A 17,530-nucleotide genomic window follows, 5' to 3' on the forward strand; every position below is an offset into this window, starting at 1 on the left:
GTTGTAGCCTAACAGCCAATTATTACTTACAAGTCCCCTGTATGTTTTACATCTGGAACTAAATTGGTCTTACCATCAAATACACCGTAAACAAATAATAGGTACACCAACTAGCAAAAGTAGCGAGCCCCTCATTACTGAAGATGACAATGAGCTAATTGCCGACTGTTCCTTAAAATTCCACTACATGTCTCACAATTGGTATCGGCCTATTTTTGGTTTCAGTGTGTACCTTACTACTGAAGTTGTCAACCCCTTTAAACTTTCAAACTGGCATATCTCATAAAGAATTTTCTACCAAAAAATGAATGACATATATTTTGATCAGCTCATCAAGAGCTATCGACTGCCGTCGAAAAAAAATCTATCTATCTTTTTTCAAAAGTTGACTTATTTGCCGTAGGCCAAGTTTCTAACGTCATCACTTAGAAAGGGGCAAAGGATAAACTCTAATTTCTTTAGAAATAAAGAGAACTTCTATATTTTAAGAGGCACATCTAATACCATTTCTCTACCGCAATCTCAGGTGCGAAAAACCGGATGATAAACTCAGGTGAAATCACGAATAGAAATGGGTAGAAACAATAGATGGCAGCACTTTCGGACCCGTGGAAAAATGCCTCTTTTTTCTGTAAATTTTTCTATTTATCGCTCAAAGAAGATATATTGGCTGTGGGGCCGGGTAACTGCTGCATATATTTAACACTTATAGATTTGAGTCCATCTTCAATTTGAAACTGGTGCCTGCCTGCTTGCCTGCTAGAACGGAGCTTTTCACTCGAAAGCAGAAACATAGTTTGACGAAGCGAAAGCTTGACTGCATAACTTCAGATAGTTCTCTCTGACATACGCTATAAAACTCCAATTCACTTCAAACACTTTAGGCTCTGGCTCAAGGACAAACAAAAACCATGCTTTTTGGCCCCAGGCAAGAGTTTTACGAAACTTTCTAAAATGCAGTCATATTCATCAATCCGGCTTAAGGTCCGCATTTTCGGGAAAAACCGCAGAGGTTAGACCCCTACCACTTTCTAGGAATAAGATGAAATCGGGATGCTAGGAAATAACAAAAATAAAATCACGACAAAACCAAAGTGCCCCTACCACTTTCTAGGAATAAGATGAAATCGGGATGCTAGGAAATAACAAAAATAAAATCACGACAAAACCACAGTAAAATATCATTGTGAATGGAACTTTAGTTATTGGGCAGCAACAGCTTGAAAATATTTTGATCCATATTGAAGAAAGTTGTATTATGTTTGAAAAATATGGGTTGCAAGTATTGTATTGGAAAGTTGGGGAAAATGGGTTGCAAGCAAGTATAAGTATTGAAAAGTTGCATTATGTTTTAAAAGCATGGGTAGACACCTCAAACTTGGGTCCTATTGGCTGCAACATATAAAAACCGATTGGTTAACACAACCTTGATCATTACCTTTTTTTTCAGCTGTACAATCCGAGCGTAAGCCTCATAACAATAACAGTATTCTCCCTAAAGATGTGAAAAATATTAATGCAATGGAGAACCCAACAGAAATGAGTCGATTCGTGTCAGCGTTGAACGCCAATGGCACTAGTCTTTTCGTAAGAACTGATTTGACAGGTGGGGGTGCTTTGATGAATGACACTCACCAGATCATAGGTGCGTACACATACCATATAGGCTAATGGTAAGTAAACAGTAACGGAATAACTATTCAAACTTAGTGCAACAAGTAATAAAAAAAATGTTGTTGTTTTTTTAATTAATATGTTCGCACTTTAATCCATTTATAAACAAAAATAAATAAATAAATTTTTTTTCCCAACTGAAAGTTAGGAGCAACATCGCTTAAAAAGAACAGAAATTGTTACGTATATGAGAGGGGTTCCTCTTCCTCAACACCTCCCTCTTAGTGCTAATGTTTTTTAGTACTTTTAAAAAAGCTTCTTATTGTTCTAAATAAACGAACATAGTGTTTCAGGAGTCGCTCATTAAGAATTGGGACAGGATTTGAACTTTAGCATAAAGAGCGAGGTGTTGAGGAAGAGCAATCCCCCTCATAAACGTAATGATTTCTGTTCGTTTTAAGTTTAATGTTGTTCCTTAATTTCAGTTGAAAAAAAATTGTTTTTTTTAATTTAATTTTTGATTGTTTTAGACAATTCAATCCTGATGAAAATCTACCCCGGATAATTACCCTTAACATCTCCATGCTTAAAATTAAATCGGCAAAGAGAAAGCAATACATAAGATGAATTTCGTATAGGAATTCTGAGAAATTCCCTCTGAAAAATTCACACCCTGGGAACTTCCCTCTCCATGAAAAATTATCCCCGCCAAAAATCCCATTAGCATAAAATTATCCCCCTCCCCACCCAAAAAATGTGAGCATACTTCCCAAAAACGAATACTGTACGCAAATTATGGACAAATTTTTTAATTTAAAGACCTTTCCCTAGGGGCTGTGGGGGGGGGAGGTCATAATATTTCTGGAATCACAGTTATTCGGCCTTTCAACTATGCTAAACAAAGTGGCTATCTTAAAGTTTTTATCGGGTGATTTTGAAAAAAAGGGGCGTAGGAGGGGGCTTAGTTGCCCTCCAATTTTTTGGTCACTTAAAAAAGGCACTAGGACCTTTTATTTCCGTTCTAACGAGCCATCTCTTGGTCTTCCAGGACCACTGGGTCGATGCGGTCACCCCTAAAAAAAAAAAAAAAAAAAAAAAAAAACGCACCAGTGATTTTTCTTCTGGCAAAAAAAAAAATATAAAATTACGCATTTCAGATAAAAACTTGAAACGTCTACAGTTGGGTTTTCTGATACGCTGAATCTGATGGTGCGATTTGAATGAAGATTTTTAAGCTTTTAGGGGGGTTTTCTCCTTATTTCGATAATGAGGCAAATTTTCTTTGATGGGTATGATTAAACTTAATGTTTAATCATACCCATTATTTTAATGTTTAATGGGTCTCAACGTGAGTTTTGAGTTTTGTTAAAATAAATACTAGGTACATCAACTCGCAAAAGTTGCAAACCCCTCAATGCAACTAGCAAAAGTTGTAAACCCCTAACCGCTGAAGATGGTTGTAGCCTAACAGCCAATTATTACTTACAAGTCCCCTGTATGTTTTACATCTGGAACCAAATTGGTCTTACCATCAAATACACCGTAAACAAATAATAGGTACACCAACAGGCCCGCTATCAGTGCGTTTACAGTCTTTTCCCAGGAGATACCGACTCCGAATGGGTCGAGCTTACATGCGGAGCCCCACAAGGTACTAAGCTCGCTAGTCTACTGTTTTTGGCAGTGATAAATTTCATCCTTTCCGGCTATGAAGAAAGATTTAAGTATGTAGACGACTTGTCAGTCCTACTGAAGTACATTGTTGAGAAGTCTGAGGCTGTCCCCCAATTCTGTAACGAAATAATCAACAACTTCAAAGATGAATGTACTGCGAACAGCCTCCAAATCAACGAAGGAAAGACTAAAATCCTTCGCTTTAATCCCCTGAAGAGAGACTTTGTGTGCCCTCCTCCTCCTTATCCTAGTGAATCTTCGGCAGTAGTGCTTGGTGTCAAGTTTAGCATCGACTGCTCTTTCAGCCTCCATGTCGATACAATTATCAAAAAGGCAAATAGTGCGATGCGGACACTTATACTAACGCGTCGATTTGGTTTTTCAGTGACACAACTAAGGATAGCCTATCTTACTTACATTCGACCAATTTTAGAGTATGCATGTCCCGTATGGGGCCCACAAGTCAATAACACTATTTACCTAAGTGACCAGCTTGAGTCAATACAAAAAAGAGCAGTCAAAGTAATATTGTGCGATGCTTTTACCGAATATAAGTTAGCATTATCCACTTTACAAATTCCCTCTCTTCAAGAGCGTCGTCTCAGTTTGATCCTTGAATTTGGCCAATATCTTCTCAGAAGTGATAAATACAGATCGATACTACCACCAGTTTTAGTGAAACATCGAAGTGCTAGGTTGAAGAAATTTGACAGATTAGCAGCACCTCCTTCACGCACAAATCGTTTTTCCAACTCATTCATCCCTTTCTTTGTATCAAAGTATAACAATTGTTGATTTTAAACTATTTGTCTTCTGATTTTTCTTGTCGTTTGATTTAATCCTTTTTTCTTTTTTGTAAGCACAAGCGCCATTTAGTTTTATGACTACGAGAGATTGTGCAAATAAAACCTATTCTATTCTATTCTAACTAGCAAAAGTAGCGAGCCCCTCATTACCGAAGATGACAATGAGCTAATTGCCGACTGTTCCTTAAAATTCCAATACATGTCTCACAATTGGTATCGGCCTATTTTTGGTTTCAGTGTGTACTTTACTACTGAAGTTGTCAACCCCTTTAAACTTTCAAACTGGCATATCTCATGAAGAATTTTCTACCAAAAAATGAATGACATATATTTTGATCAGCTCATCAAGAGCTATCGACTGCCGTCGAAAAAAAAATCTATCTATCTTTTTTCAAAAGTTGACTTTTTTGCCGTAGGCCAAGTTTCTAACGTCATCACTTAGAAAGGAGCAAAGGATAAACTCTAATTTCTTTAGAAATAAAGAGAACTTCTATATTTTAAGAGGCACATCTAATACCATTTCTCTACCGCAATCTCAGGTGCGAAAAACCGGATGATAAACTCAGGTGAAATCACGAATAGAAATGGGTAGAAACAATAGATGGCAGCACTTTCGGACCCGTGGAAAAATGCCTCTTTTTTCTGTAAATTTTTCTATTTATCGCTCAAAGAAGATATATTGGCTGTGGGGCCGGGTAACTGCTGCATATATTTAACACTTATAGATTTGAGTCCATCTTCAATTTGAAACTGGTGCCTGCCTGCTTGCCTGCTAGAACGGAGCTTTCCACTCGAAAGCAGAAACATAGTTTGACGAAGCGAAAGCTTGACTGCATAACTTCAGATAGTTCTCTCTGACATATGCTATAAAACTCCAATTCACTTCAAACACTTTAGGCTCTGGCTCAAGGACAAGCAAAAACCATGCTTTTTGGCCCCAGGCAAGAGTTTTACGAAACTTTCTAAAGTGCAGTCATATTCATCAATCCGGCTTAAGGTCCGCATTTTCGGGAAAAACCGCAGAGGTTAGACCCCTACCACTTTCTAGGAATAAGATGAAATCGGGATGCTAGGAAATAACAAAAATAAAATCACGACAAAACCAAAGTGCCCCTACCACTTTCTAGGAATAAGATGAAATCGGGATGCTAGGAAATAACAAAAATAAAATCACGACAAAACCACAGTAAAATCTCATTGTGAATGGAACTTCAGTTATTGGGCAGCAACAGCTTGAAAATATTTTGATCCATATTGAAGAAAGTTGTATTATGTTTGAAAAATATGGGTTGCAAGTATTGTATTGGAAAGTTGGGGAAAATGGGTTGCAAGCAAGTATAAGTATTGGAAAGTTGCATTATGTTTGAAAAGCATGGGTAGACACCTCAAACTTGGGTCCTATTGGCTGCAACATATAAAAACCAATTGGTTAACACAACCTTGATCATTACCTTTTTTTTCAGCTGTACAATCCGAGCGTAAGCCTCATAACAATAACAGTATTCTCCCTAAAGATGTGAAAAATATTAATGCAATGGAGAACCCAACAGAAATGAGTCGATTCGTGTCAGCGTTGAACGCCAATGGCACTAGTCTTTTCGTAAGAACTGATTTGACAGGTGGGGGTGCTTTGATGAATGACACTCACCAGATCACAGGTGCGTACACATACCATATAGGCTAATGGTACGATCTGTAAAACAGTAACGGAATAACTATTCAAACTTAGTGCAACAAGTAATAAAAAAAATGTTGTTATTTTTTTAATTAATATGTTCGCACTTTAATCCATTTATAAACAAAAATAAATAAATAAATTTTTTTTTTCCCAACTGAAAGTTAGGAGCAACATCGCTTAAAAAGAACAGAAATTGTCCCGTATATGAGAGGGGTTCCTCTTCCTCAACACCTCGCTCTTTATGTTAATGTTTTTTAGTACTTTTAAAAAAGCTTCTTATTGTTCTAAATAAACGAACATAGTGTTTCAGGAGTCGCTCATTAAGAATTGGGACAGGATTTGAACTTTAGCGTAAAGAGCGAGGTGTTGAGGAAGAGCAATCCCCCTCATAAACGTAATGATTTCTGTTCGTTTTAAGTTTAATGTTGTTCCTTAATTTCAGTTGAAAAAAAATTGTTTTTTTTCATTTAATTTTTGATTGTTTTAGACAATTCAATCCTGATGAAAATCTACCCCGGATAATTACCCTTAACATCTCCATGCTTAAAATTAAATCGGCAAAGAGAAAGCAATACATAAGATGAATTTCGTATAGGAATTCTGAGAAATTCCCTCTGAAAAATTCACACCCTGGGAACTTCCCTCTCCATGAAAAATTATCCCCGCCAAAAATCCCATTAGCATAAAATTATCCCCCTCCCCACCCAAAAAATGTGAGCATACTTCCCAAAAACGAATACTGTACGCAAATTATGGACAAATTTTTTAATTTAAAGACCTTTCCCTAGGGGCTGTGGGGGGGGGGAGGTCATAATATTTCTGGAATCACAGTTATTCGGCCTTTCAACTATGCTAAACAAAGTGGCTATCTTAAAGTTTTATCGGGTGATTTTGAAAAAAAGGGGCGTAGGAGGGGGCTTAGTTGCCCTCCAATTTTTTGGTCACTTAAAAAAGGCACTAGGACCTTTTATTTCCGTTCTAACGAGCCATCTCTTGGTCTTCCAGGACCACTGGGTCGATGCGGTCACCCCTAAAAAAAAAAAAAAAAAAAAAAAAAACGCATCAGTGATTTTTCTTCTGGCAAAAAAAAAAATATAAAATTACGCATTTCAGATAAAAACTTGAAACGTCTACAGTTGGGTTTTCTGATACGCTGAATCTGATGGTGCGATTTGAATGAAGATTTTTAAGCTTTTAGGGGGGTTTTCTCCTTATTTCGATAATGAGGCAAATTTTCTTTGATGGGTATGATTAAACTTAATGTTTAATCATACCCATTATTTTAATGTTTAGTGGGTCTCAACGTGAGTTTTGTCACAGAGCAGTGTATTTTAAGTTTTTTAAGAAGGGAGGGACAACTGGGGCAGCTGACTTGGCTGCCATGGGGGGGTTGCTTGGCCTTGAGAATTCTCACTTTGATTAAATTTTTACACTAATTCGGTTTTTTTGCTTATATTTGAGTGGGAACGGGGGCGCTATGATTATTTTTTTTTCAGGCACTGCCAACCCTAGGAATGGTTCTGTGAGTGACCCTATTTATAACTTTAAAGGCGTGACAGTCGAGGGTAAATATTGCGGGATAAGGGTGTCATGACCGCTGAAGGCGTTTTGTGTCTATATAATAGAAAACCATAATTGTAATGACTTTTTTCTCGACATATAGTTGAAGTTTTACGCAATGGTTCCGTAAAAATTTTCATTACAGTGCTGTTATTGGCATCACCATTTTAGACGCTTAGGAATTATTGGAGGGTAAAAACGTATTGAAACCATAAAATGATTGTAAAAAAGTATTTATTAGGTATTCTGATATTGTATTTATCACCTGAATGATATTCGGCATATTTTTGCTATTTTGAAATTGTCATATTACATCGGTGAATTGGCTGCCTTAAAATGGCGCTACCCAAGGACAGAGAACTTTCACTCGGATTTTTTTTTTTTTTTTTTTTTTTAACGTGATGCAGTACCTTAAAGAATGGCTGTATTTCGTCCTCTATAAACTTCTTAGTCTGTATGACCAAACTAGTTTGATTTTCTAGTTTGAATTGATATGGTGATCTTGCCATAGATTATAGAGCTTGGATAAAAGATCCGAATAAACGTCAAAAAAGTGAAAGCTGATACCTACTTTCCTGGAAACCTCAGAAAAACTATTTAGCTTCTTCCAGTTTGTGCCAGAAATAGAAATGTTTATCTTTAATGAAACTTAGATCATCAGAAACTGTGAATTTTGTTTTGATTCGGTTAAACAGAGCAGAATATTCTATATGAGATCAGGAAAGGGCAGTTCCTCAAAATTTTCCAGTATACCTGCTCGAAAACTCTAAAAATCAGTTAATTGGTATGAACATTTTTGTAATTTGGCCACTTTGGGAGTTCCCTGTCCCGTCATCCCCTTCGATTTACAAACTCACCGACAAAAGGGAACCAAATTTCACCGTCCGTTTAGTCAAATTTCAAATTCTCTTTGATCACAGTCAAATCAAAAATTCTCGACACCTCGATGATACCTAGTCCCCTTTGATAATTAAATTTTTGATAATTTTTACCCTTTGGGGGTAAGCGTTTTTACCCAAGGGGGGGGGGGGAGCGTGCAGTTATTTTAGCCTTGGGTAGTATGATGCTGCAGTGAGCTGTCAGTTTTAGTAATATTACATATATACTCATTTTTCTATTTCTGGTAGTGGTTTAAATCTGAAAATAGTAAAAAAAAAACAAAAAAAACAGATGAGTTATATAAAAAATATAACAGTTTATTGGGAAGTCATACAAAATGAGCAGCTATTACCACAAACAGGAGTGGTTCCACTTCCCCCAAAACCTCCTAGAGGCTATATTCGGCTTTCATTAGTGTTTTCCATATTCCTTGCGGTGATTCGCTTTTTTTTGTTATTGTAGTGTTATTGATGTTTTGACAAACATAACTGAACTACTAAAAATACATATAATTTTCAATAAAACACAGATCACACTCAGGCTGTTTAGAGGGTTTAAGGGGGGAATAGCATAACTCTTTCTTTCGAACTTTTATTAGCTTTGTGATTTTTCCGTTGGGCTATTGTTGGTATGTTATAAAGAAACACGCTGCTCGAATTACAACTTATTTTCAGCAAAGAGAAAATGACGTTGAGTTTTTGAAGGTTTACGAAACGGTCACCTCACTCTTGTTTGTGGCAATATCTATTCATTTTAAGTTTGCTTTATTATTCATTTCCATATCTGTTCGTTGTAAATTCATTTATTCATCTACAGCAGTATCTGTTATCTCTGTGTTTGCTGTGATTATTTATCTTAGTTTCTGTTCTTTTTTGGCTTCATTTGTCATTTGACAGTAATTTCTGTTTGTCTTAAGTTTGAATTATTATACGACCTTATTTCTCCTCGGTCTGGGCTTTAATGTGGGTATTTACTTTTCTTTGAGAAACTTCTCTTTTCAATTTTTTTCCAAAATCAGTATTAAAAGAATATAGTAAATTACTGAGCTTATTTTATTGAAATGATTATTTATTAGCTAGTAGAGTAGATATTGGGATTGCAAACCTTTTTCCCTGATGAGTTTTCAGTGATAGTTCTGAGAAACTGAATTAGTAATCTTTTTTTGTTTATTTTTTACTAAAATCTCATAACATAAATTTTTAGTTACTAGAAAGATTTCATAAAAATATCTAAGGTATTTAGTTGTTAAAATTCAAACTAAATTCTGTTTTTAATTTAGTTCTTTCGACTAGTTATTTGAAGTTAAAACTAATTTTATAAAAAAAAAGAAGCCAATGTCAATTGAATGCTTGTAGATGTAATTTTTTCGTATAGATCAACAATCTATGGAAGACTGGAAGAGGCATATACCACAGACGCTTTTTACCGAAGGGGCTGGGGTGGGAGAGGGTAATAAGAAAAAATCCTGGATGGTTTCAATAATTGAAAACAAATTGATTTTATTTGATAGTGTTGATAAGAAGTGGCCAGAAATTCAAAAGAAATTAGGATTTGGGGGGGGGTGAGCCCCCCCCCCCAAAAAAAAAAATTATAACCTTAAGTATTAGCTCAGTAAAACTGAGATAAACACTAGAACTGTAGATTTCCCTTCAAAAACCCTCTCCTAATAACTAACAAGTGGTTCGATACGGTATTTTCTGGGGAAAAAGTACACGCATCAATGAAAAAAATTTCGTACAAAAGTTTCATTTTTGTAAATAGTAACTTTATTGTTCTCATATATGTTGCAGCTTATTGATCAATTTTTCTAAGGTCATGCCTCTTTTGGCCGTGTTCAATTTCTTTTTCTAAAATTGTAGAAATATTTTTTGATGAATAAGTGTACAATTGATGAATGTTCATCAACGTAAAAAGCAGCCTCTGTTGTTGTATCTATTGCAGTCACTATTTCAGAAATTGCCTATGGATTGTTTTGGGTAGGCCTACCCGTCCGACTGACCGTATTTCAAACAGTAGGCATTGCGAAAAGTGCGGTTTAATCCCGCTTTCTGGGGCAATAACGAGAGAAAAATTGAGATGGCTAGGGCACGCTCTGCGAATGAAGGATTTCGCAGCCGAATTGCCTTGATTGCCGAAGATTGTACTTTTAGGCCAACCGTCTAGGGCTAAACGGAAAGCAGGTCGTCCGCGGTTACGGTGGGAGGATGACGTAGAGAAAGATTTAATGGAAAATAAAACTTTCTGGGAGGGTATAAAGAGGGAGGCTTTAAAGAAATTAGGATGGAGAAGGAGCGTGCGTTGATGTGTTGGCCTCAAGCGGCTTGGTGCAGCGGTGAATTGTTAGTAGTAGTAGTATTTCGCGTTTATGAATTTCGCTTTTTGTTAAGAGCTGTCACTCTTTACTTTCAGTTCGTTACCATAAATTATTTACTCCAAATTTGAATCAAATGTGAACGAAGCTACCAACCCTTCAATTGGGGCTGTTTACGTTCAATTTTTTTTTTCTTGTCGACACCTCGAGAAAAATAACCATCTATGAAAAAGTGTAACCTGTAAAATGTCCATCGAAAGAGGCTAGGGTGCCTGAAATATCGAAAATAATTTTTTGGTTTGTCGATTTCTCTGCAAAAACCTCGTGCAGAATATTCAAGTTCTCTGGACGAACCTTGTTTTCGATAGATTCACCCTGCCTCCTTTACCTTCTGTGCATGTTTGCACAGGACTGATTGAAACTAGACACTAGTATGAAGTACAAACCTCTAAAAAGCTAAATAAGGATGTATCTTTTAAAAAAATGGTTGCCAAAAATTCAAGGGATGTATCTGCATTTTAGTGCTAAGTACACAAAGATGGGTCTTTCTTCTATTTTTGAGATGGAGGGCTGAAAACTTTTGCTCAAGGGTTTCCGGTTAAGATTGTAAGAGTTTGCTTTTATTTTGATCCGCAGCCGTTTCTAAGGATTCCAAGCTCTTTCGAAGTTCCTGTAAATTTGTTCTCATCATATTTTTTTTTCTTTTAAGTTTGAAAATAAATAGAACTCCTGAATTAGCGTCAAGTGGTGATTATATTTAAAGTATACTGAAAGTATATTTAAAGCCGAGTTTTTCAGACACGAGCAATGGCGTTATTTGTTTTAAGACAACATGGAAACAACAATTGTGCCCCTCCGTAATCGCCTGTTTTTCCCAAGCTACCTTTTGGCCAAAATTTGGTCACATCTCTGCCTTTTAGACTGCAATCCTGCTAATATTTTAATTTTTGTGATTGACGGGGAGCGGGGGGGGCAAAGTGGGCCTTGGTGCCCATTCCCACCATAACTCGCCCCATTCTTCATACTGCCATTTTTTGGCAAAAATGTGTACCTTGTTTGACGCAGAACCATGCAAGAAGATTTAATCTGGATGACTTTAGATCCAAAGTGGGCTCTTGATCTCCCTGAGGGTCCCCCCCAGCCTACCGCAAATGTTGAGTAAAAAGCTAGACTTTTGATTTCTTTGAATCGAATTCATACACGAATTTTCCACCATTTTGTCTCTTCACAATCATGCTTTGCATAAAGATAGACACGTTGCAGCTGGTTTGAACTAGGATCGTATGCCCCTTCTACAACACACAACCCATCCCTCCACCAGTTTTTAGTTGAAAGGTTTGTATTCGGCATCTTGTTTAAACCAGAATCATATAAGGATCTCAAAAGGATCATTCAAGGATCATATGAGGATACGGACTGGATGCCCTCTCCCTGTTGCATGTAATGAAAAAGAAACCCATGTTTGTTCAACTGAAAAAAAGTAGTAACATTAAAACTTAAAACGAACAGAAATACTATTGGAAATAATTTAGAAATTATAATAGAAATTATTTAGCGTAAAGAGCGAGGTATTGAGGAGGGGAGAACTATTTCAAACGTATAATAATCGTTTTAAGTTTTAATGTTGCTTCTTACTTTCAATTGAGGAAACTTGTTTTTTTTCTAATTTAATTATAGTTGTTTTTAAATATTGCCTAGAAATTAGACTCTCCTTTCGTGAAAAGCTCCCTTTCCTCAATGAAATATCCTCTCACGTAATCTCCCCCCCCCCATAAAAAATCTGCATACTTTTGATTTTTGATTTTTTTTTTGTGAAGGATAAACAGGAAGGAGGAATTGGTTTTTATCATCTTATGACGTGTTTAAAGTTACACAAGATGGGGAGTGACTCTGAATAATGAAAAAAAGGCACTGAACAAAAAATAGCAAAATTTCCTGTGAATTGCCTTCGAAAATGTGACATAAAACTAGGAATAACACGATAATTACGTTATAGTGTAACTTCGATTTTTCAGAAATTACAATGTGAAAAGGAGCTTGTTATTTTAGCGTCTCTAAAGGATGAACAGGAAGGAGGAATTGAATTCACGACATAATTTCTTAATTCAACTGAAATAGCTGATTTGTCACCCTATGACTCAAAACTAAAGAATAAAACGATGATTATGCCAATGCATAGTTTAGATATTTCAAAGGTCATAGGCATCGGAACATTGTTGGTTGAAAGAGAGAGAGAGAGAGAGAGAGAGATAAAGATAAAAAGGTATATACAGAGAGATAGAGGGATGCATAGATGTAAATGCGCATAGATATGGGGGTATAAATAGAGATGGATGGAAATAAGGATAAAGACAATGATATAGACAGAGATAAAAGAAGACACAGGTGTTCATACTGATAGTTAGAGAATCTTAAGACTTATTTGGATATAGGTAGAAAGCAAAAGCTGTGAAGGACAACGTTTTATACTATTCAGTGTTGTCTAAGAACTTACTTATATTATACCCTACCGTGATGTTGACACGATCATTCATTTTTCAGGATTGTCCTCTAGTGCTTCGTCTGCTACACCTCCACCTGTAAAAGTTGAACTATATTGTGAAGATCCTATATCACCAAACACAATATAAAATCTGCACAAGGAAAGGAATATTTGATGCAGAAGGAACTTGGGAATAATTGTGATCATAGTTTGTAGAAATAGTGGAAATAGTTGTGATTAGTGGCGCAGTATGATTTGAAGTGAATTTGTCAATATCTTTAGTAAAGCTTATGCAATAGAAAAAAAGAAATTTGATGGAAGCAAAACTGTGTCTGCAGGAATGAAAACTGGATAGAAACTGAATATCAAATGCACTTTGCAGAAAGTCTTCAAAGATGTTTTTCTGAGAATTTTGATCAATAGCACAGTTTGAAGTGAAACGAGGAGTAAACTCGAAAGGAAAGAAAAATCTTGTAGTCTTTTCGTGCGTCACTATAAACTAATTGGACTTAATGGATAAAAAAAATAATAGAACAGTGTTTGAACCTGATTTCGCTGCATATTCTGTTTCTTCTATCGTTAAAAAGAGACGGTTAAAAAGCATTAAGCATTGCTCAAAGGTAGGGTAAGGTGAAAGGTAGGGTAGGGTGAAAGGGAGGGTAACTCAAATCACGTGACGTAATATTGATGGCGTAAACGCTGACGAAGTATTGTGCTTGTCTTAAGGAAACTGAAAAAAAGGGCTGAACGTTTTGATGGAACGGTCAGCCATTCTAAAGATATCAAAATTTTCGCCATTTATTGTTTTGTGTGTTGGATTACTTCGTTTTTATGAATAAATCTTTTGTGGTAGCAAAAGGGAATATAGAATAAACTGTTAAGGTACAAGTCTGTAACTTAACAAGTTAACAAGTAACTTAACAAGTGTACAGTCTGTTGAGGATTTTGTAACTAATCTGCAATGAAAGGTTACACTAAAAGAACGAGACATGGTTTGATCCAGTTGTTTGTGGCCTAGCTTTTGGGTGAACTGTCTTTTCATGGGCAAAATGGTGCCAATTTTTAATTTGTATATTTTTTTGTCAAGGGGAGGGGAATAATTATTAAAATCTAAGGGGGATGGTATTTTGTTCGTTTTTTTTTAAAATGGAAATCCCAAAAAATTATTCCTCAAAATCTCCACGGAGAGTGAATAACACATAGGGGATCAATTCTCCTCTCCCTCCCCCCACAATTAAAGCTGGTGAATAGGCAGTCTTATTCCAAGAATTGTCATCTTCAATAACGTAACTTGAATATACCATAGTAGCAAAAATACATGTCTGTTCAATTTAAGGCTATAAAACAGGAAGTTTAACACTTTATAAACAAACTTGAATTATTTTTCTGATCTATTAATGTGATTTTCTTTCCCTGAATTCACGCTTAAAAGTTTGATTATAGGTATAAACATACATATAATATTCATTATATGTCATAGTCCACATTAATGAACTACTGGTGACTCAACAGAAAATGTTCAAATTTGCCAACAGAAACAATAAAAATGTGTCCAGCGATTGTTTAAGGGGGTCCGATACCATAAAGAATCAGCCTATCTCGTCCATTATAAACTTTTTTAGTTTGTGTGGTCAAACTATTCAGAATTGATTGGGCTGTCTTGCTATAACTTGTAGAGCTTGGATAAGCTACCCAAATAAATGGTAGAAAACTAAAATTCGGCATCTACTTTCCCTGAAATCTTAGAAAAACCTCGTGACTTCTCTTGTTTTATGCTGGAGATAGATATATTCAGATTTAGAATAGCTTATATCATTAGAAAATATAAATTTAGTTTTAACGTTCTTTTATACACGCTAGGAAAATACCCAAAAGTACCTCAAAAGCAATGTCATTTGATCAATTTGAGAGCTTTTCAAATTTTTTGTGGTGCAACCCAGTTTGAGTGAAAAGTTTGACGACAAAATTCCATTGTCTTTCTATCAAACTCCATAATAAAGTCACAAATTATCAATAGGTTTCCATGACAAGTAGTCCCCTGGGTGAATTTGCTAATGGGCCCTTCGCCTTTGAGACAGTCAGCCGAGGTTGAGGCTCAAAAAGTAATGTTTAAAGTATCGAATCCTCTTAAAAAAAAGTCTTTTTTATTCTTATTATTTTTGCAAATGCCTGTGTCAAATAAAGGGGTATTACATAGGTACTTCATTCGAGATACAGACAAGATGGGTAGTACCCCTCCCCCCAAAAAAAGGAAATCGCCTGAATATTAGGTAAAAAGATGTTTCCCCCCCCCCCTCTATCTCATGGAAAATCCGCTAGTCTTAGGAAAACACTCTGAGATAATATTGTTCACTGACTATTTGCAATTGTACTAAATAATTTGTTGTATTGTTTGGTTTTTAAAGGATTTTTCTTGTGTTCAAAATAATATTTATCAGTTCTGCGAGTAAACAAAATTTTAAGTTAGTGATGACTCTAACAATGACTTGTAAAATTTCTGCTTCATTGCTAGGATTTTGTTTGGAATTTGTAATGTATACACTGTCTAAGCTAGTTTTGATCCCCCTTTTAGCGTCGAGCCTGGGCATTGGTACAGTCAAACTTGATGTTAAATTTTAAATTAGGTGTGACTCCAGCGCTAATTATGTATCCCGTTCATAAGTACTTTGTACATTTTCCAGTGAACAATTTGTATCCCATCGAATTGAAATCAGCTTTCAATTGTAAAATTTTGATTAAGCAATCAGAAGTACGGTTTAAGGCATAATTTTTGGAAAATTGAAAAAAATTTGAAACTTGCTAAGATGGAAGCTTGGAACAGTATTTTTTCCATTTGTAAAATGAATCTGAAAAATCGTACTAAGAGATAGCATTAGTAGGAAACAGTAAGAAATAAATTAGATTTGGCACAAGCTTTTCAAAACAATGTCTTGCCATTTCATTTTTGCCGTTTCTGCAGTGCAATTGTGACGTTAAATTACGTATCGAAAAAAAATCATTCATAAGTATCTGTTTTTGTAACGACAGGTTTTTCTATTGTCCGTCTTGAAGAAAACAAAAAAAAAGAGAAAAAAGAAACGGAAAATAAAGGAAAAGAAGATATTTATCCTATAATTCTGTATTTAAAATTTTTACTTGAATTACATTTTTGCGATGTATTGCGTTTTTTCTCTGTCTCTTTGGTCGCCCCAAAGATAGCCAAATTCCTGTTTTAACAGTGTATGAACAGGAAGCGTTCGCTTTTAAATATGATTTTTTGTTTAAAAGAAATTGATTCTGGATTTAAAAATTAATTTATAATCAAACTAATTTAAAAATCAATTCATATTTAAAATTAAATTAATCAAAAAGTCCATATTCAAAATTAAATTCAAATAAAAAAGAAACTTAATTCAAACTCAATTAAACTTAAACATCCGTCCCTAAGCTTAATTTTTGATTTAAGATTAAATTTAACATATAATTGAATTAATAAAAAGTTGATTTAAAACTGAATTTAAGTACAAACTCACCTTAAGCTTCCTTAAACTTTGTTTAATTTTAAACATATTTTTTCTGCTGTAAGAAATTTTTTCAACTATAGTCCAAAACAGAAGCGAAACGAATATGCGCCAATAAAAGATTTTTTAATCGGGTGTCGTGAAATACCAAAGTGACAGAGTGACTCCTGGCAGAACCTAACTTCATAAGCCAAATTACAAACTGATTTTGTCCGATAAAATTAACCTACAACTTAAGAAGAAGATTAAATCTTAATTCATGCTCTATGGATAGAAATATTTCAATGGGAACGTTAGAAATTACTTCGTCTACAAATGCACGCGTTTATCCTAATAATTTTGTTTAATTATTTGATAATTTTTAATTAATAATTTAATTTTTTAATAATTGTTGAAATATAGAAATATTTCAATGGGAACGTTTAATTTACTTTTTCTACAAATGCACGTGTTTATCCAAATAATTTCTAATTGGGTCACTGAACATCACGAGAAAGAGGGATTTTGTTTTATTTTTTTATTGTAGGTTTATATAATTACAGCGAAATTATATGCTATATGAAATGTTGGTTGTTATTTTATTTTACTACAGGGTTTTAGATATTATTAAGTTGTTGTGCAGTAATTTATTTTTATAAAAGTTGTGTTTATTGATGTTATTAGATGATATGTGCAATAAATATGAACATTTCATTATTTTTCATAGATATTTGAGTTAATAGGTGGTAATCTGGGGCTAGATACTTGGGGGTAATCTGGGTACTCTGGGAAACCAGTCTAATAGAAACTGAATTTCCATTAACAAATTGGAGAACTGCAAAAAAAAAAAAAAAAAAAAAAAACAGGGTAAAACACAGCGTTCCCTAAATAGTCTAAATTTTATATTTTACATTTTCTAAATATAAATTTCCTAAATATTTAAAGTGTTTTAACAACTGTTTCAAAGGCAATAAGTAGTTTGCATTAATAATGGAATTTCGAAGCTGCTTTGCCATACACAAAATACCAAATAATAAAATGGGGAGC

At 34.9% G+C, this 17,530-nt stretch overlaps 1 protein-coding gene across 3 annotated transcripts in view; it reads left to right on the plus strand.

Moving 5' to 3' along the window:
* Positions 1-17,200, plus strand: part of LOC136030968 (nuclear receptor subfamily 2 group C member 1-A-like) — a 37,163-nt gene extending 19,963 nt beyond the window's left edge. For 2 of the 3 annotated variants that reach the window (XM_065710117.1, XM_065710118.1), the window contains exons 4-6: positions 1,451-1,645; positions 5,558-5,752; positions 13,064-17,200. In XM_065710117.1, the coding sequence (XP_065566189.1) occupies positions 1,451-1,645; positions 5,558-5,752; positions 13,064-13,152 (479 nt within the window). In that variant the 3' untranslated portion in view covers positions 13,153-17,200. Of the gene's footprint in view, positions 1-1,450; positions 1,646-5,557; positions 5,781-13,063 lie in introns of all 3 variants that reach the window. The other variant, XM_065710119.1, reaches the window with a different exon arrangement.
* The last annotated feature ends 330 nt before the right edge of the window (positions 17,201-17,530 follow it).

The sequence above is a fragment of the Artemia franciscana genome, chromosome 9, assembly GCF_032884065.1.
Source record: "Artemia franciscana chromosome 9, ASM3288406v1, whole genome shotgun sequence".
Lineage (NCBI taxonomy): Eukaryota > Metazoa > Arthropoda > Branchiopoda > Anostraca > Artemiidae > Artemia > Artemia franciscana.